The 21129-nt window shown below is 46.3% G+C and overlaps 2 protein-coding genes across 3 annotated transcripts in view; both read left to right on the forward strand.

The window, feature by feature from the left end:
- The window catches only part of LOC119792131 (septin-7-like), a 44147-nt gene extending 37134 nt beyond the window's left edge, over positions 1 to 7013 (forward strand). For both annotated transcript variants that reach the window (XM_038298618.1, XM_038298625.1), the window contains 3 exons: positions 259 to 394; positions 478 to 623; positions 6629 to 7013. In XM_038298618.1, the coding sequence (XP_038154546.1) occupies positions 259 to 394; positions 478 to 623; positions 6629 to 6665 (319 nt within the window). In that variant the 3' untranslated portion in view covers positions 6666 to 7013. The remainder of the gene's footprint in view (positions 1 to 258; positions 395 to 477; positions 624 to 6628) is intronic.
- Positions 7014 to 16098: 9085 nt separating this feature from the next.
- Positions 16099 to 21129, forward strand: part of eepd1 (endonuclease/exonuclease/phosphatase family domain containing 1) — a 29068-nt gene continuing 24037 nt past the window's right edge. Inside the window, exon 1 of the mRNA XM_038298608.1 lies at positions 16099 to 17084. Within this exon, the coding sequence (XP_038154536.1) occupies positions 16267 to 17084 (818 nt within the window). The 5' untranslated portion in view covers positions 16099 to 16266. The remainder of the gene's footprint in view (positions 17085 to 21129) is intronic.

Raw genomic sequence — 21129 nt, forward strand, 5'->3', positions numbered from 1 at the left:
AAGATCAGAAGGAGATCAGATCGGCGCTAAAGCCACTGCTCCTGTGGACCAATCAGACCTTCTCTGATCTCTGCTGAGCTCCAGGCTGTTAAACCGCTGCAGCTTCTGTTCCAGCCGTCCCTGGAAGCCTTCTGCTACAGACGGCCCCCAGCGACGGGCTTTTCCTCCTCCTCTGGTTCTTCATGCTCTGCTTCCTCTGGGATGCCAGCAGGCTCCTGCAGCCGCTGTGTGTGTGTGAACCTTTCTCCATGTCTGCAGGAGTCCTCTGGCTCAGATGGAGGAGGAGCGGCGGGAACACGTGGCCAAGATGAAGAAGATGGAGCAGGAAATGGAGCAGGTGTTTGAAATGAAGGTCAAAGAGAAGCTCCAGAAGCTCAAAGACTCTGAGGTTGAGGTAGGCTCAGCGTGGAGACGGTGGTGGTGAATCCACCAGAACCTTCTCAGCAGACCTCAGGATGGATCCTGTTTTCTCTGCAGCTCCAGAAGCGCCATGAGCAAATGAAGAAGAACCTGGAGGCTCAGTATAAGGAGCTGGAGGAGAAACGGCGTCAGTATGAGGAGGAGAAGTCCACCTGGGAGCTTCAGCAGAGGATTCTGGAGCAGCAGAAGCTGGAGCTCTCCAGGTAACGCTTACCTCAGGCTGCTGGTTTTCATGGAGTGGCTCTGTGCGCTCCATCCTCCCTGCAGCTGTTCTCAGGGAAGCTTTTTCTCAGCTGTTATTGGCTTTAAGAACCAGGGTCGCATCTACGGAAACTAAAGCTCATGCATGAAGATCTTTCTGTGCGTCAGTTTAAGTAGTTAAAATGAAAAATGGCTGCCTGGTCTAATGGAAAGGACCAGAAACATCAGCATGGACCAGTTCGCTCCATCATCAGCTCCGCCCAACGCAGCAGAAAACGGCTCACTGCTGAATGAAGAAAAATAGATTCAGATTTCACTTTTACTCTTGAGTTAAAAACTCAAAAAATGCAACAGAGTGACAATTAAAGCACAGTGGTGACGTAATAGTCAGCGACTTTCCCCCCCCTCAGCAGCGCGGTCCACCGCCGGCAGAGCGGCCTCTTTATTCCTGCTGTCCTTCCATCGAATGGCCGTCAAGATGGAGGCTGAAGCTCCCGGAGAGGCGGCTGCTGCCTCATGGCAGGAAGCTAAATCAGTATCAATTTATTCTTTATTTAATTATGTGAAATTAGCAAAAATCTAAATCTAATTTGTTTACAGGGAAAGGTTGAATTAAAATCACGAACATGTTGTCATTATTTTTAACGGCCTTCAATGTTCTCTGGATCAGAGTCCATCGTTTTACTGTAACGTTGGAAAGTTGGTCCTTCTAGATAAAAAACTCTCCTTCCTTCTGCATGTCGGCAAACTTAAGGCAGCATAGCGCCACCTATAGGGCTGGAGGGAGAAAGACGGCGTCCTAGCCTCATAGCTCCAAGTTAAACATATTTGGTTAAAAATTCTTGACTTAAAGTGGGAGGGAAATCATATTTAAATGTCAAATCATTTTGGCTTAAACATGTATCTAAATGTTCTCTTTATCAGACAATATTGTCCCAAAATTTAGAAAATTTCTATAAAAAAAAAAAATCCTGTCTTAAAATCTGTGTTTCTTTCGTTATCTTCTGCAGGCCAGTTAGTTCTACGTCAGCCTGAACACCTAAATTCAGCCAATCATATATCAATGGTCATCTGTCAATCAAATGTTTTCGGTCTTTGGGCCGGATCTATCAAAGGTTTGCGTGTATAAAAACGTGAGCTATTTCACTGCGCACGCTAAAAAATGTACAAACTGATCTATCAACAGCGTGCTAAAAGGATTTGGTCTTTAAAACGTGCTAAATAGCGCCTCTTATCCATTTAGTACTTTTTCTGCAATGAATATGCAATATGGGGCGTTTACACGCAAAAGTGCGTCTTGTGGGAGGAGAACATGTAAATATATTAATTTAGCACTGGCAAAGTGATTTATTAAACCTGAACGCAATTTTGCTAACGGTATCTGACTCTATATTTAACACGTTTCAAAAGAAGGTGCAAATGGTCTGTATGCGTAATTGCGCACACATGGCAGCGGTTATTGTCGCAAGAAGGAGACATGGAAATGAAGCAAGGAGACGCAGAAAACGCATTTTTTCACTCCGTGTGAATATTTTTGGAATGAACGAGGAAACGATCATCAAAACATTTAGTTTATCCAGCATTGCCATTTTGGAGCTGTTGGGGGAACTCAATGGATTTGGAGCCAGCCACAAGGAGGACCCACGCAATACCAGATATCACTAAACTCCTTGCAACATTGGACTTTTTTGCATCTGGGTCATTCCAGCGTACGATTGCAGCGAGAGCTGGGATCTCCCAATCTCGTTTTTTCAGAAGTGCTGGTCGACAGGGTCGGGGTTCTCCCCCTGCGCCTGTGGAGCAACGTGCCAAATACTGCGGGGATGCATACGCGTAATCTCATCCACAGTCACAGCCCAATACAAAACACCTGTTTTTTTTTGTTTGCAGCACATACCACCTTAGGGAATAAAGGTTGCCAATTTATATATATATATATATATATATATATATATATATATATATATATATATATATATATATATATATATATAAATAAATAATAAATATTTATTTATTTTTTTTTGTTGGGGTCACTGTAAGATTTACATTTCTTAATGCACTAGTTAGTACAGACTACAAACTACTTTGCCGCAAACTACAAAACGCGCAAAACCATCATTTAAATAGGGCGTCTCCAACAGTTTTGCACCTGCCACCAGTTACGTAATGACTCTTGTTAAATCACCCGCAAACCATGGTTCAGCCCCTCGCGCAAAATTCCAGTTTGCGAGCGCAAATTACTGCACGCAAAATTGGATCTTGATAAATCCGGCCCATAGCATCTTGATTCATATGTCTCAGCTAATATACGCAGCGGTTGAAACCAGAATCCTTTCCTTTCCCATTGAGTTGCGTCCCAGTGTTCACGGGGATGGACGTCTGTGTCTTCAGCAGGCGTAGAGCTAACAGAACTGGCAGCGTTGCGAGGCAAGGGCTCAAACATGTATGGCTGGAAGCCTTCTACACCAAACCAAGCTTCTGCCGCCCTGGCGTCCTCTTCCACAACATCTTCGTCCCCGCTTTCCTCCTCTAAATAAAAAATGGATGACGGAGGAGACTCATCCACGACCTCCGACACTAAACTCTCCTCCTCTTACAGGTTTCCGAAGTCCATAGCGTTCCTTGACAGCGTCGTTTCTAAGTCACCAATTTAGTTCTACTTGGTCCCAGTGGAATTTCCCATTGGGAACCTGCTAGCACTAAGTTGCTAACTGGTTAGCAAGATGCTTCCCACAAACCAGCCACAACCAAACATGCTTGCGAACCTTCAACCACAATGATCCCGCCCCCTTGATAATCGACCACTCGGGAGAATTCAGAAATGGTTGGAATGGTTGGAACAGCCGCTTCCTGCGACTTTAAACTAGTGAAACTCAACCAAACTTTAAACTGCTATGAACAAAGAAGAAGGAAAAACATGGCCATAATAAATGAGATGATTCAGTGATGTCACAGTTTAGCCTGAATTTAGGTTTGAGAACCAAAGCTTATCTGAAAGAATTTGGGATGTGATCAAATTAGCTTTTAACTCATTTAGAGTGTTTGGAATGTTTTCAAACAGATTCAATAAAAAAAAAAAGTTCCAATCAATCCACTGGACTTTGTTTCCAAGTTTGAAGACGTTTCTCTTCCATCCATGAAGCTTTTTCAATCCAAAATGTCAGAAATAGCGTTTAGTTCCAGGTTTTATCCAGCAGCCCAACAAAGCCTGGTTTTAGTTTAGAAAACATGCAAATAGAAACGGATGAACGGGTCCCCCCCTTTGGAATGGGGGTCATTTAGCTTCTTTGTTACCCTGCAATGCCCCATACCTGTCTATGTCTCTGAAAGGTGGGGCGTTAGAGGGAATAGTTGGCCTGGATGAATAGGTGAGGTCTTCTGTTCTTCTGTTTAAGGTTGCTGTTTCTTTCTTAACATAGATGGCTTCCTTCACGCCCCTCTCAAACCTCCTGTGTTCTTTGTCCAAAATGTGAACATTCAAACTAATTCAATGGTAAACCAGGAGGTGAATAAATCATTATTTGGCCAAATAATGATTTGCTAAAATAAGAAACAATAACCGTTAAAATAACTGATTCTTAACCTGTGATCATTGCTGAGAGAATAATTTGTTTGGAGACTATTTTAGCTCCTTAAACTGACGGGTTTATGAAGACAGTGGAGCTAATGGCTAGCAGACATGAAGGGACTTGTTTTTCTTCGGCGCCGGTGGGAGCGTGTATCTTCCAAAACAACCATGGTGCGTCTGCAAGATATCACGGTCACTAGGGCTGGGAAATGATAAGATTTCATGATTCCGATCCTCATGTCGATTCTGTGAAACAATGAACTTGGTAAGTTCACGGTGACATGCGTCTACCTTCTCCTGGGACATTCTATCTCTGCCTGCCTCGGTGAAAACAGAAGGCAGTGAACGGGAGCTGCAGCCTCTGATCCAGCCAGGCTACCCGTCTCCTCACAGTCATCTAGATCTAATGGAGAAGGCATCCGTTAATGAAAACGCATTACGGTACAATTACGGTAAATAAACTCCTCTCCCCCTGATTTAAATAATTGAGCGTCACCTTTCTCTCGCTCCCTGAACTGCGGAGCAACTTGGTAGCATGTTTAATAAACCCAAAGAGAGGAAGGAAACTGGTTTATTTCCAGAAATGTCCTCTGATTTCCCAGGAACCACATTAAGCTCAGCCAGTGATAGAAACTAGCTACTAACCACCAGAGTTTCCTTCCATGCTGGTCGTAACTTTAGCTTCTGTCTGGAAGCATCAAAAACACGACATTCGTTAAAATGAATGCCATGATGTGTGCGCAGATGTTTCTGCATGCTGGATGTATTTCCTCCCGCGGATGTTATAGCTACTTTACAACGATTGCAAAGCGCCTTGTTGCCATCTTTCTCTTCCGTAAAATGAAGCCATACGTTTGATCGCTTTACCCGATGGGACACCATTTTTTTTTGTTTTGCATTTCTAGACTTACGCCTGGTCCTGTCGTACTTGCTTACTGAATGCCGTGTGCGTAACATGCGTAAAAAACGTGACGTTAGTCGTGCTGCCCAGCGCTGGGCTGCCTGGAACCATTAAGCGAGCTGCCAAACGGTGCCATGGAATTGGAACTCTGAAGCGGTTCTGAACAGGAACCGGTTTTTGATTCCCATCCCTAACGGTCATGGAGATAGATCTAGAGTTGCTAGACATGGAAGAGGAACAGGTTCCGTTAATAGAGTTGGCAAATAGACCGATTAACCTTTCGTCGTAGTTGTCCATTGTCGTTGTTCCTCAGTATTTAAAATGACGCCCCGGCAGCGAATCAGGAAGGACGACCACACAGACAGCTGGAAAGGCAAACCAAGGACCAATCACAGCTGTTTTTTGTCTGCGCACTTCTGCTTGAGGTCTGCACGGGTTTTCGACCTTCCGATGTATAGTCAGGATATTTTTAGATGTGCGACGACAGATGCAGAGCGTCTGCGCGGGGGGGGGGGGGGGGGTCACGCACAGAGACAGCTTTGACGGTTGCAGAGGCGATGCGTCAGAAGCATAAATTGACCTTTACTCTGCAGCACTCAAAGACAAACAGCTCCTCTCTGCTGCAAGAGCTCAGAGGAAATACAAGCGGAAAATAGTTTGCACAAGTTTGGTGTTGCACCAAAAATGTGCACTATTTATTTATTGATTTATATTCATTTTAACATTTTGAAGTTAAGCAGGACAGGCTTATGTTTAAGAATACGTTTACTTGTCTTACTATTATGATCATTAAAGTGAATTGCTGGATAATAATTTGTTTTCCATGTGTTCATGTTACAAATATGCATCTAATTCTATGCAGATTTGAGTCAAAGAGTTAAAAAAATAACAATTTCACTGAAAAAGAAAATTCATATTTCCAAAGAGGGGTGAAGGCAATGAGGTCAGCTAGCACCAACATGAGGGGTCCTTTTGTTTTTAGGGAGTTGGCAGCTTTATTCAGTGTTCCTCCTTCTTTCACCTGAGGTTTCCTCTGTGACTCAGAGAAAATGAAACCTCAGTCTGGTTCTGAAAGCAGCTTTGGTCTGCTTCACCTGAGCAGGAGCTGGGCCTGCTCCTCCAGAGGGTTACGGCCTGGTTATCCTGCCGCAGCAGCGAGTCGCACTGAGCTTCACCCAGACATTTTTAGCGTTGTTCAGGAGGTGGTGCAGCTTGGGGTGACCAGCATTCAGAAGTTATTTCATGCATCGATGAACTGGCCGTCTCTAATGAGGCACCAGAGGCATTGCTGAGCCGCTGCTCAGCTGTAAACACTGAAAATGACAGTACTGGTGTAGACTGGACTCCCAAAGGATCCCTTTACTGGTGGAGGTAGCTGTGGGTGGTGCTGATGGAGCTCTGCTGCTCCTCCGTCCCTCACAGGGCGGAGATGCTTCAGCAGTGTGAGGTAGACTTCCTGGTTTTAAAGTTGCAGCCTGAGCTGACTGAGGATGAGTGTGATCCACGTCTAACTCTTCTTCTCTCTTGTTTTTCAGGACCATGGAAAAGGGGAAGAAGAAGAAGATTTTTTAAGTTCTCTGGACTCGTAATGATCTGCTGTCGGTGTCCCCCCCCCACAACCATCTAACCGTACCACCATCAAGTGGAAGCCAGGGGGGCAGCGCTGCTCCAGCTCTGAATTTAATCTTAAATAAGACTCATTCTGTGTGCTCTGGATCTATGCTTATTTAATGTGTTTCTGATACCAAAAAGGCGTCTAGTCGCCCTTCACTCTCTTTTCTTCTGCTTCGGGATCGTTTCACACCAACACCCAGACCGGGACATTTTAGGCTTCTGCTCATTTTTGTCAGGAATATTTTCCCAAAAAAAAAAAAAAAAAAAAGATTTTTAAAGATTATTTAGCAGGAAACGTTGGTTGGACTGCATCTATTTTTTGTAATGTTTTAATGTATAAAGTCACATAATAAAACTGTGATGGAAAAATTAAGCATCCTGATTATAAGTCAGACACAGAAATGGAAAAACATCAAACGCTCCTGAAAATAGACGATCTTTGTTGTTCCTCGCTGGGAGCTGATTACATTAAGCTTTGTGTAAAAAATGGTTCAAACTCTGCTGACTCAGAACTGGCAGAGAAATATAAGCTATTGGCTTTGTTTGAAATGTGAACGGTCCCACACATTCTCATCCTGATGGGGTTGCTAGTTCTCTGCGTACTGCCTTAGACAACGCAGCTCCTTTGAAAATGAAAACCGTTAAAAATAGAAAGCCTGCTCCTTGGTTTAATGCAGAGCTGCGTACTTTGAAGCAAAATGCTAGGAAACTGGAGAGAAAATATCGCTCCACAGGCCTGCGGGAGTCCTTCCTAGTCTGGAAAAATAGTTAACTGCTGTATAAGAGGACCCTTTGTAAAGCAAGAGCAGCATACTTCTCCTCATTAATAGAGGAGAATAAGAATAATCCTAGATTTCTTTTTAATCCAGTGGCCAAACTCACCCAGAGCCATAGCTCTGTTGAACCGTCCATTCCACCTGCTCTTAGCAGCAATGATTTTATGGGATTCTTTATAAATAAGATTGATCTTATTAAAATAAGATCATTAGCACTCTTCTATCCACAATTGGTTTGTCTCTGGAGGGGGGGCAGCATCTGAGGTAGTCATGGAATCTGAACCGGGTTTAGACTGCTTTGATCCAGTTGAACTTTCTGAATTAGCAAAATTATTGTCTTCATCTAAGCCTTCAACTTGGATGTTAGATCCAGTTCCAACCAGGTTATTTAAGGAGGTATTCCCTTTGATCTCCTCCTCCATTCTAGATGTGATTAATCTATCTCTGTTACAGGGATATGTACCTAAAGCTTTTAAGGTTGCTGTAATTAAACCTCTGCTTAAGAAACCGTCTCTTGACCCAGATGACTTGGTCAATTATAGACCTATATCCAATCTTCCTTTCTTATCTAAAATCAAGTGTGCGATCACTTCCACCATAGTGAACTTTTTGAAGAGTTTCAGTCTGGCTTTAGAGCTCATCATAGCACTGAAACAGCTCTGGTGAAAGTCACTAATGATATTCTCATGGCCTCAGATAATGGACTTGTATCTGTGCTCGTCCTGTTGGATCTCAGTGCTGCATTTGATACAGTTGATCAGAATATTCTTTTAGAAAGAGTTGAATATTTTGTTGGAATTAAAGGAACAGCTCTAGACAGCTCTAAATTTTTCCGATTTCAATTTCTTGACGTTGATAAATAATCTTCATGCTCTATGTTACCCGGATGATTCGAGATCTTTTAACGATATTCACAGGAAAACCGAGGATCTTGTTCCATTTAAGTTATTTGTCTTCATGAAGCAAAGATTGAAGCGACACATTAAGCTGGAGGGGACCAGATGCAGTCAGGCCTACTTAAAATATACCAGAATCCTCCTTTAATACAGCACCAAGTCATACCCCTGAGCATGACTGTTCACCTACCGTGCACAGCAGTACATCGTGTTGATGCTCCCAGAATCCTCTCTGTTCCTGAAGCCTAACGGTACCAATTCCCAAAGAACCCAAAGTTCCTTCTTCTGACGTCCTAAAAGGAAGACATTCTGAGTTTGTCCAGCAGGTGGCAGCACTTCCTCCCAGCAGATTTAAACAGTCCCTGAACCGGTCTTATCTGAGTCTGAACTTTAACCAAAACCAGGCTAGTCCTGCTGAGCAACCTCTGACCCAGTGAACCAACGTCCTTCTAGCCGTCAGACCAGATGAGGCGCGCTCAGGTTTTCCATGAAGACCTGGATATTAAAGCTCATTGAAACTTTCCTCACTTTGTTAGGGAGAACCTGCAGGGCCAAAGATAAACACGGGAGGTTTCCACGGAAGCGCCTGCAGTCCATGTGGAAATGATGGGGTGTTTGTTGTGGTCTTTGATGATGTCACGCTAGGTGGTATAAATCATTATTAGCTCTGAGGGTGGAGTTAACAGGACAAACAGAATAAGTCAATATTTTCAAGTACATCTGTGGCTCTTTAACGGGGGAGTTACTGAGTGAAAGTTTCAGTATTTTAGAATGAAGCACCCTCCAAGTGCTCAGGGAGGTCTGTAATGAACCAGGATGTGGTTTTAATGAGGAAACTCGTCTGACTGTACCAGATGTTTGTCTTTGTTGCTTCCTTTGTTCTCCTCAGCTGTTTGTTTTCCAGCTTTCCTTGCTGCCTTGTTCATCGGTTCTCAGAGCTCCTTTAATGTGGTTCTGCTCAAAGTTAACCCTGAGAGAAGACAGATGAACAACGAGAAATGGATTTAGTGTCAAAAATAAAGTATTTAGGTCAAAGTTTTAGGTTCAAAAGTTTCAATAAACCTCAGACCTAAATGGCGAGGTTAAAAATCTCCGTTTGCCTCATTTTGAGTTTTTCTGTTTTGTTTTCTGTGGATTCACCTCAATGGGGATTGCTGAGAACCTTCACCAGCGTGAGGTTTATCAGACTGTTTGGTTTAGCTGTGATCAAAGTACCTTTATCTCGCATGCAGTTGATAGAGCGAGCAGCTCCAGCTGTGGTCAAATGCTCCTTCATGAACACCTGTAAATGTGATCTCTATTTTTTCCTTGTTTAAATAAAGCGGAGCCCTTTGGACCCACAGTTTCTATTTGCAGAAGGTCACACATGCCGTCTGATTTTGGTCCCCCTGTAGCTGATTGGTCAGTCTGTGCCTGGCGTCCATCAGGTGCAGACATGTTAGCCAATGACGGTATGGGGTTGGCGTCAGTGACCCCAGTGAAGCCCTACCCTGAATAAAACAGTCTGTTGCTGTAGATGTACAATATCTAGATATGTTTGATAACATGGAGGATAAATGTTGTCATTTCCTGTTTAACATTTCAGCTGAAGCTTGTTAGAAGGTGATCTTAGGATTCCTTTAGTTTACTATTTCATCCTCCGTATGAAGCAGAGATTGGATGTCGGGGCTCCTGCATACATAGAAAATAAAAAATGGCTACTAGCATAATGTTCTCTGGTTCTGATCCAAAAGGTCACAGAAGCAAAGCAGAACCAGAACCTGGTACCGAGCATAGAGAGATCCCAGCGGTGGCAGTGACCGTAGAGCTAGAACCGATTCTGGATTGATTTCATTTTTTTTACTGAGTTTGTTAAAGCGGTCTGATCTGAGTCCATGTTACATAATGGGCTGAGGTCCAGAGGGGCCCCTGCCTGGAAACAGGACAGGTCTATCCTTTCCCAACCAGCTGACGGACTGTACCAAGTGTCTGCTAGCATCCACAGCAAGTCTCCAGTGTTGCATGTTCCACTCATTTGATAAGGTAAACAAAGAGCCGAGGCAGAATTTGTATGTTCATACAGATGACAGAAGTAGTGCTAATACTGTCTTAAACTGGCCTTTTATCGTGGGAATCAGACCATACTGGATTCTCTGCGTTTCACCGACCAAGAGGTGTAAACGCACATAAATGTGATGCAAATAAAAAAAAGTACAGCAAGGACAAAAATGAGTTCAAAGTGCAGACACACAAAAAAAAAACTGCTTCAAAAACATAAATGATGCAAAAACACATAAACAAAATACTTCAAGGAGCAAAAACAGCTGTAAGTTAAGATAATGTGCAATAGCAGAGGGGCTCCAGGCCACCAGGGGGAGTCGATCCTCACCAACTCATATCGGACCGGACCCTTACTAAAGACATAAATCAGGAGCGCAGATAGATCTGATTGTTGTAGCTCCCGTTTTTTTTTACCTTTCAACAGTCAGAGCTTTATCCAGGGCAGGAACCAAATCTGGACGGCTTTTAGTCTCAGTAAAGCTTAGTCACATTAGATTAGCTGCTAGAAAAGAAGTTAAAATAAACTAAAGTCCTTCAACTGTAATGAACGTCTGAAGCGCTTTTTTAGAAAACCCAAACATACGCAGGTGGGAACATTAGCACGACAAACAGAAAACGGGGAATAAACAAAGAATTTCGGAGGATTGTGGGAAACCAAACAGCGCCAATGCGGTGCATAGAAGGTCCCTATGCTAAATGAACTAGAAAAGGAAGCATCCTGCTTCCTCTCTGTAGTGCTATTCAGACAGCTCTGATCACGTAGACGTCTGATGGATTCCCGATTTATCTGAAGTGTCCTTAACGATTTAATACCTTTTGATGGATGATCCAAATATCCTCCAGGCGAGAATGCAGTTAATATCAAATGTAACAGATCTGGTCCATATTCCTTAATTCATAGTTATATGTATGGTTTGAACCCATTTGAATGGGTGATGTCTCCCCCTAGTAGTTGTTTTTCTTACTTGCAGCATTTTTTTTCTTTGCAGGTGTTTGTTTTTTAGCATCATCAAGGGTGTAACTTTGTGATAAAAGTTGGTGGGGGCGCCCTAAGGGTGGGGGGCACTCTCAGGGTGGGGGCGCTCTAAGGGTGGGGGCGCTCTAAGGGTGGGGCGCTCTCAGGATGGGGGAGCTCTCAGGGTGGGGGCGCTCTCAGGGTGGGGCGCTCTCAGGGTGGGGGAGCTCTAAGGGTGGGGGCGCTCTAAGGGTGGGGGTGCTCTAAGGGTGGAGGAGCTCTCAGGGTGGGGCGCTCTCAGGATGGGGGAGCTCTCAGGGTGGGGGAGCTCTAAGGGTGGGGGCGTTCTAAGGGTGGGGGGCACTCTCAGGGTGGGGGCGCTCTCAGGGTGGGGCGCTCTCAGGGTGGGGGAGCTCTAAGGGTGGGGGCGCTCTAAGGGTGGGGCGCTCTAAGGATGGGGGAGCTCTCAGGGTGGGGGAGCTCTAAGGGTGGGGGCGTTCTAAGGGTGGGGGGCACTCTCAGGGTGGGGGCGCTCTCAGGGTGGGGCGCTCTCAGGGTGGGGGCGTTCTAAGGGTGGGGGGCACTCTCAGGGTGGGGGAGCTCTCAGGGTGGGGGCGCTCTAAGGGTGGGGCGCTCTAAGGGTGGAGACGCTCTCAGGATGGGGGAGCTCTCAGGGTGGGGGTGCTCTTAGGTTGGGGGAGCTCTAAGGGTGGAGACGCTCTAAGGGTGGGGGAGCTCTCAGGGTGGGGCGCTCTCAGGATGGGGGAGCTCTCAGGGTGGGGGCGTTCTAAGGGTGGGGGGCACTCTCAGGGTGGGGGAGCTCTCAGGGTGGGGGCGCTCTAAGGGTGGGGCGCTCTAAGGGTGGAGACGCTCTCAGGATGGGGGAGCTCTCAGGGTGGGGCGCTCTCAGGATGGGGGAGCTCTCAGGGTGGGGGTGCTCTTAGGTTGGGGGAGCTCTAAGGGTGGAGACGCTCTAAGCGTGGGGGCTCTCTCAGGGTGGGGATGTTCTCAGGGTGGGGGCTGATGGACCTACAGCTGATCAACCTAAACGCTCCCAATAGGGTTTATATTAGGGCCGCAACTAACGATTATTTTAAAATTCGATGAATCGGCCGATTATTTTTTCGATTAATCGATGAATAGGAAAAAAAATATTTTTTATATTAACCTCTTTATTCCAAAATAAACATTTTAGACAGAACAAACAAGCACACAAGTACAGGTTGCTCATTAACTGTACTGGTGCAATATGAAAAATAAATGTTTGTGTTAAAACTACGCAAACTTACATGAGAAATGTAGCTGTACATCCACAAAATATAGGGTACTTTGTTTCATAAAGCGCAAAAAAAGACATTTTTGTTTTTAAAGCCCCTAAGGGGTTCAAACAACAGGCCCCCCCATTTCAACAAATGAGGTTTTTTAGACTAGAAGAGTTCTGCCTTTTAAGACAGGAAAGTATAGCAGTTAAAGTTGCTACTTGAGAAAATACTGAACCATAGAGATAAAAATAGCCCTGTGATTCAAATTATAAATTGTATTTGGAATAAAAATGAGAGAACTAGGGGTGCTAAAAAACACATCCTCCAAAGACAGATATTTACATGGGAATGTGGCAGATAATTAATTGACATATTACTGATCTTGCTGGATTTTATTCTGCTTTACTTCCATAAATTGCAGGATCTTCTTTACTTTATCTTTGCCAGAAGATTTAAACTTTAAAAGCCTTGCCCTCATAATTTGCAAGTTAATTTATTTATAAAGTAAATATAAACGCTGCTTAAGCTAATTCAAATGAAATTAAAAGTAAAATAAGTAGCCAACCTTATCACTGTCTGTAACCTACTAACAAGGTAAGGAAAGCATCAGATGAGCTACCTGAGAAACTAACGTTACGTTTCCCCACTTTAAAACCAAACAAACATGGCCGCTCACCCTGCTGATCAGCTCTCTTCACTGCCATCGAAGGCTCCAACATGTTTCTTTTCAGGTGCTGCGTCATAACAGTGGTGCTTCCGTGCCATGTTCATTTGTTTTTACAAAAGTTGCATGTTACGACTTTTTTCGCTTTACAAAGCGCAGGCTATTTTAATTATTGTGATCAATTTGCGCCGTCAATCCCGGCGCATGCGCGCTTCATTTGCAGTCTGGACGCTGAGGGTAAACATCCTGCAGCTCTGACTGAAGCGCTGAGAGGGACTCCTGCGGGAGGCCTCATCTCATGGGTTTGGGCCTGAAAGATGTATCTGCTCGTCTGACTAAAACATGGAAAAAGCTTTTTTTGAGCAGCACGATGTAACGGTGAATATCATCGATGATCCATCCTGTCATCGTAGCGCATCCAGTCAGCGGCTAAATGTTAAGAGCGAAATGTGTCTAATGGTGGCGCTTTGTTGCTAGCTCTGCTGCTAACGCTTCATCTTCAGCTGTTAGATGATGTTAGATTTCTCTAGACTGAAGCCTGCAGGGAGGGGGGAGTTCTTCCCTCCAGCCCGAAGCCCCCCCCCACCCCCCGTCTATGGAGACAAAGGTCACAACCAGTGGAGGTTGATCGTGTGTCAGTTTGCCGACGTTTATCAGTTTAACGCTCCCTGATGACCTGCCTGCTGTTTACTGACAGACGTGACCAGAACCTCTGAACCCAACAGGCTGTTTACCCTCATTGCAGTAAGAGAAACCACTGATCAACCCTGATTGGTTCAACTGTTTGTCTTCAGGACGTTTGGACATGAAGAAAACTATCTGGGTTCAAATGAAACTCCTTTTTTCCTCTGTTCACTCAGATCTTTTACTTTACTCATACAGACCAGTGAAAACTCCCTGAGAGTAGTAGTAGTAGTAAATGTATGAATGTATTGCTGTAGAGCATTTAAAGGTCACTCTTTTTAACGCTGCATTCTTTAAACTGCTGCATCTGAGACCTTGGAGCCGAAAACGGCCCCTTCAGAGCCAGCAGCAGGCCTCTTCATGCTAACTCTTCTCTCAGCAGGGAAAACGGATGCAGAGCCGCCGTTTGCAAAGCTGCATCTGCATGAAGATGAAAACAGCAAAACACAGAGAACTAATTCCTTCTAACGTGGAACGACTGCAGGGAGAAACCGACCGCAGCTGAGAGGCCAGCACGGTGGTGGCATGGTAATGATGTGGGCTTCATTGGGTGCCACAGAGACACCTTAAAGACCTCAAGCTTCCATCCGTGTATCCGTTAGATCGCTGTATCTGGGTCCAAACATTTATCAGATCTATGGTCCCTTCGCTCAGATTAGAGACATATAACCAGGTATTTTACTGACATAATCCATCTAACCGTTTTAAAGTCATGTTATTTTTAGGAAATAAACTTTTATAAACCTCCTTTGTTCTTCAAGGGTATGAGAATCTGACCTGTACATTCATGTGTATGTAGCTTTAGCAACATTAGCATTTAGTCTTGGTTGGTTTATTACCGATTCACGGTCTCAGGCACATGCAGAAACCCTTAGCGACCGCCTGCAGGTGAGTCCCTGACTAGCCGAAAGAGACAAGAGTCAAGATAGTAACGCAGGCTAATGCTAACATGAGGATAGCCTGGTGGGCTGATGTTAGCAGGATGACACCAAAGCAGGCTAATGTAACATGGTGATAGCAAGGTGGGTTAATGTTAGCATGATCACAGTAAAGCAGGCTAATTTTAGCATGATGATACCAAAGCGGGCTAATGTTAGCATGGTGATAGCAAGGTGGGCTAATGCTAGCATGAGGATAGCCAGGTGGGCTGATGTTAGCAGGATGACACCAAAGCAGGCTAATGTTAGCATGGTGATAGCAAAGCAGGCTAATGTTAGCATGGTAATAGCATGTTGGGCTGATGTTAGCAGGATGACACCAAAGCGGGCTAATGTAGCATGGTGATAGCAAGGTTGGCTAATGTTAGTATGATCACAGTAAAGCAGGCTAATGTTAGCATGATGACACCAAAGCGGGCTAATGTTAGCATGGTACTAGCAAGACAGGCTAATGTTCACATGACAGCAAAGCAGGCTAATGTTAGCATGGTAATAGCAAGGTAGGCTAATGTTAGCATTGTGATAGCAAAGCAGTCTGTTAGCATGGTAATAGCAAGTTGGGTTAATGTTAGCATGATTAGAGTAAAGTAGGCTAATGTTAGCATGGTTACACCAAACCGGGCTAATGTTAGCATGGTAATAGCAAACCGGGCTAATGTTAGCATGGTAAAAGCAAGAGGGCTTATTGTTAGTGTGGTGATAGCAAGTGGCTAATGTTAGCATGGTGATAGCAAGACAGCTAATGTTAGCCCCCTAAAGGAATTACATCAATATAGGAGGAAACTGAGACCTGCTCTCTGATTGGCCCTTAGAGGTTGCAGCTACAAAGACTGACCAGCAGGTAAGATATTGACTGCTAATAGCCTCACAGCAGGATCCCATTTCCAGCTGGATGAGCCTGAACCGCAGAGCAGAACAGCGTCCTGTTAACCTGCAGATGATTGCTGGCCTCTAAGTCAGATCTAGATGCAGAACATTTGAATACATGATATAAACACGTCACGCCTCCTGAGGAAAAAAACCTGCCTTCAAAATAAAAGTCTCACCCAAAGAAGAGATCAGAACCAGAGAGAGGCTGGATCTGGATCAGGGCGGGACCGGAGTGACGCGGAGGGATTCAGAGGCTGTCAGAGGAGTGTGTGTGTGTGTGTGTGCGTGCGTGTGTGTGCGTGCGTGCGTGTGTGTGTGTGTGTGTGTGTGACAGAGTGAAGTTGAGCGCGCGCTCTGCGTAGTTTGCAGCTGATCGGTGCGTCAGGACGCGCAGTCCGTCCGCCTCCAGCATGTAGCAGCTCTCTGGACTCTCTGCTGTCCTTCTGACCCGTTAGCCGGTGACCGTCCGGAACCATGGGGGGGGCTCTGGGCTGTCACCGCTCCATCCCGCGGGACCCCGCAGACCTGAGCTGCGGGAAACGTAAATTCAGCGCAGCCTGCAACTTCAGCAACATCTCCGTGAACCACGATCGGCTGAACATCAACGCCGCCACCGAGGAGGAGCTGATGACGCTGCCGGGGGTGAACCGGGCCGTGGCCCAGAACATCGTGGAGTACCGGGACTGTATCGGCGGCTTCAGGAAGGTGGAGGACCTGGCTCTGGTCAGCGGGATCGGAGCCGCCAAGCTGGAGGCCATCAAGCCGGAGATCTGCGTCTCCTCCAGGAGCAGCTCCTCCCAGCATTCACCCTCCTCGCTGCGCAGAGAGCCGGAGCATCCGTCCGGTACCGGGATCAACGTCAACACGGCCACCGCGGCGCAGCTGCGGAGCGTCCGCGGCCTGACGGAGAAGATCGTCCGGAACATCTTGGCCTACCGGGCGGAGCACGGCCCGTTCCGGAGCATCGAGGACCTGGTGAAGGTCCAACACGTCAGCAGCTCCCTGTTGGACCGGATCCGCTTCCAGGTGTACGTGGAGCGCTCCAGGACGCCGTCCACCAACACCCAGCAGAGCCCCACCTCCTTCAGCCTGCGGAGCGAGGAGCCGGACCTTCCTCCCGGCGGCCCGACGCACATCGGCTCGGTTCGGCCCAGCGGGGAGCCGCCGCTCGCGCTGCGGGACGGGAAGCCGGTGGTGCGTCTGGCGACGTGGAGCCTGCAGAGCTGCTGCTGCGAGAAGGCCAACAACCCGGGGGTCCGGGAGGTGGTCTGCATGACCCTGCTGGAGAACGAGTGAGTACCGGACCCTGCAGAACCAGCTTTCAGGTCCGGTTCTGATCCTCCAGGTCCAGGTTCTTTTAGCAGCTTCAGGAATAAGCTGTGGTTCTAAAGAAGGACCCGGTTCTCATCGGTTCCTCTGCTCTGGGTTCTGCATGAAGTTTCCATTCTGTGCTGACTTAGAACCAGAGGTCCGGTTCTTATGGCTGACAGAACCTTCCTCCAGGTTCTGAGAGCCTGACCCGACTCACTGCCAAGCAGCAGGTTCTGTTAGGTTCTGATCCAGACACAGAGAGGTGGTTCTGAGTTCTGGTCCAATAAAACCTCAGCAGGAAGTTTTGGCCCACATGTGGCAAAGGAAACCCTGCATGGTGAGCAAGGTGGTGGCAGTATGGTGATATGGGCTGCAGCGAAAACCTCCCTGAACATCCAGAGACTCCGTGGACGTGTCCAAACGGCCTAGTCAAAGTCCAGCAGGGAATCCTTCATCTGTTCTGAGTCTGAGCCCCAAAGATCGGATCAGGTTCTGGAGAGCCGTGTTCGGTGGTTTCAGGCTGTGGTACCGGGCCGGGCTCAGAACCGTCCGGTAGATGCTGAGCAGCTAGAGGAGTTCCCTGTGGAGCCGTCTCTGAGGTTTTTCGGATCAGAGCGGGTTGAGTTTGGACCCTGGAGCTAGAACGGGTCGGCCGGTCTGACCCGGTCCAGTTCTGACAGGTTTCTTCAAGGTTCTTGGTGCTCTCTGTGGTCCCGGCAGAAGTCCTTGTGTTGCTGTGTCTGCAGTCGCTGCTGGCCTTGATGCTGATAAGCGAAGCCTGAACAACGTCACGCTGAGTCAGAACCGGCTGATACGGGCCCAGAACCGAAGGAGATGATGATCTGGAAGATACCGCAATCATCCTGCAGCCAAAGCAAGCTGCTGATAGTCGGTTCTACTGGGTCAGGCTGAGGTCCAGAACCAGTCAAACCTTCACCGTTATCCAACAGAACCTCCACCTGGTCCAGCAGTCGGTTCTGATGTGGCGGGCCTTCCATTGGAACCCACTCTGCTGCCGTCATGTGAACCTGGTTCTGGTTTCTGTCTGTGGATCAGAAGGATCAGTTCTGCTTTTCCTAGAACTTCCTCCTCTGAGGTTCTGGTTCAGCAGATATTTTCCTGAGCAGAACCGCAGACTGTTTACACAACATGACGACTCGGAGCGACCCGGTTGGAGGGAAACTGGCCCGACTGGATTGTTCTCTAGGTTCCCCTCAGGCCCAAACATGTAGTTGTTCTGACAGAGGAGCCTGTTTTTCTCTGGAACCTGCCTGAAGTTCTGAGACGATCAGAAGGTTCTGATTGTTCTCGGTTCTGATGCCCAGTTGGACCATCAGTGGGTTTGTCTAATAAAGAGGTCATTGGTTCTGTTCTGAACCTCAGGCTTGGTTCTGCTTGTTGTCCTGGTTCTGTTGGAGGCCTGTTAGGCTACGGATCGGGTCAGTCTGTGTCCATACAAGGCTCTGGCTTTAGGTTCTGTTTTTCAGGCCCGGGTTCTGGCCCCCATCGTGTCTCTGAAAGGCTATGAGGCTGAAGAACAGAACGGGCTCTGGTCCAAATGAACCTGGATTCCATGTGGACCGATCGAAGCCGACCTTTTGGACCAGAGATACCAGCGCGGCTCAGTTGATGCCGGCTGCGCGGCGCTGAGCTGGACTGTGGACCCATCAGAACTCTGAGAACTCCAGCCTAGCTGAGCTTGTTAGTGGCGCCGATGCTTAGAGGAATAAAACGGGTCGGTTCTGGTTCAGCTGCTGAATAAAGCAGGATGTCTGAGTTTGGGGGGGAGCTGGAATCTCTGGGGCGTCTCCTCCAGCTGACGTGGTTCTGATGCCTGCTGAGCTAAACGGACCTGATGGCTGATCAATCTGCTGGCAGATAGATGAGGGTTAGTCTGAGTCAGGAGGGTTGGCCCAAGATGGCGGCCAGCTGGCCAGTAGGAAGCTCCCATGGTGACTACATGTTACATATAATTCCAATATTTTACATGATGACTTAATTACAGGTACAGGTCTGTTAATGCGTTTAGTATTTATTATTTGCAGATTGATTAATGATGCCATATACTGTTGTACTGTGTCTGTAGATAGATCTGACATAGATTTACATTAGAGCTAAATTAATGACCTAGTTTAATAACTCCACAGAGCTTCAGTTTCTAGACGTGTCTTGCTCAGAAAGATTGGATCCAGTATTGGAGGCAGACAGACAGTTGGATTTCTCACAACGTTTATTTAGAAACGGATCCTCCTTGAACAGTGAGGGAAAACCCGGTCGTGTCAGGAAGCGGTTCCAGGTTCGGTAAACAGGCAGAATCCAGCAGGAGTTTGAGGACAGGTCAGGCAAACAGATCAGAACAGGAACAGGTGGGCTCAGAGGTCCAGAGGCAGAATGGGTCAGGATCAGGCAATCAGAACACAGATAAGCTGGAGAACTGTGACCAAAGGCTTGAATAATCTGGCCCTGATGCCTGGTAGAGGGTGGATCAGATGAAGGTAACGAGAACTGGGCGGAGCTACACAGGTGAATGAAATGAGCAGTCAAACCAATCACCAGCGCTGAGGTCATGACAACACAAGCTAAATCACATACTTTGCAAAATAACTGGCAACATCAAATGTATATTTAGCTTTTTGCTAATAGTTACAAGAATGTAATAATTAGCATATACTTTACATACAAGTGTGTATGCACACAAACACAAACACATACATCCACTATCCAGTGATTTAATAATATAAGTTGCTCATGTAGTTTTAAGTCATAGTGAAATATCCATAGCATTAGCTTAGCAAAATGGTGTTTGCTCACTCGTGCTTGAATGTCAAACATGTTCAGTTGTGCAAACAGTCCCATGTCCACCATCTCCTCCAGTCTGAATCATTGATACTGATGCTGCTGCTCTTGGCGGCTCCTTCTCAGTGGTTTGTGATGTTTGTCAGAAGCAGCTTTCAGCAGCCTCGCACACACTGATGACATCAGCTGATGCTAACATCAGCCCCCCCGCGGTTTTACACTCCATCATCCACTGACTGTAAAATTACCTGTGAAATGTCAGAAAACTGCTTGTTTTTGCAGCCAAATGCTGCACATGTAGGCATTTTTACTGCACGTCTACGTGAGAGCAGGGAGTACCAAGATGGCAGTTTTTTCAGGCTATCAGCAATCCAGTGAATAAATAGAGATCAATGGTAATAACAGGTGTCTCTGCCTTCTGTTCCAAAGAATACAATGAAAATAAATGGTTTCTAAAAAAATTTAAATATATTCTACCGACCACAAGAAGAAAACTACATTGATAGAAATTACAAATAATAAAGCTCTAGCATAAGTGACCAAACAATAAGCTAATAGCAGTAACACGCTAACAGTATTAACAGGCTAACATAGATCCTTTGTTAGAACAGCTGTTGGTTCCACTATGATCGTAACAGGAATTACGATTAAATCAGAATCTGAACCACTGATCTTTTTTAGACGTTATGTTGGATCCCTGACAAAATTAGGTCATAGAAACAAAGTAACCCCCCCCCCCCCTATTCCACCTAGTTTCTGTTCTGTTATTTCCTGAAATTGAGAATATAGTCAGAAATGAACCCAATGCTGATGCAGAATAGGATCTATAAAAGAGGAACAACCTCTACAGCTACATCATACAACTTCCCATTTCAGCTCATCACCCCCATTACCTGTTTGCCCTCAGACCTGTTTGCCCTCAGACCTGTTTGCCCTCAGACCTGTTTGCCCTCAGACCTGTTTGCACTCAGACCTGTTTGCCCTCAGACCTGTTTGCCCTCAGACTCGTTTGCCCTCAGACCTGTTTGCCCTCAGACTCGTTTGCCCTCAGACCTGTTTGCCCTCAGACCTGTTTGCCCTCAGACTCGTTTGCCCTCAGACTCGTTTGCCCTCAGACCTGTTTGTCCTCAGACCTGTTTGCCCTCAGACTGGTTTGCCCTCAGACCTGTTTGCCCTCAGACTCGTTTGCCCTCAGACCTGTGTGCCCTCAGACTCGTTTGCCCTCAGACC

This window comes from Cyprinodon tularosa, unplaced genomic scaffold, assembly GCF_016077235.1.
Source record: "Cyprinodon tularosa strain WSP-4 unplaced genomic scaffold, ASM1607723v1 ctg1110, whole genome shotgun sequence".
In the NCBI taxonomy this organism is placed as follows: Eukaryota; Metazoa; Chordata; class Actinopteri; order Cyprinodontiformes; family Cyprinodontidae; genus Cyprinodon; species Cyprinodon tularosa.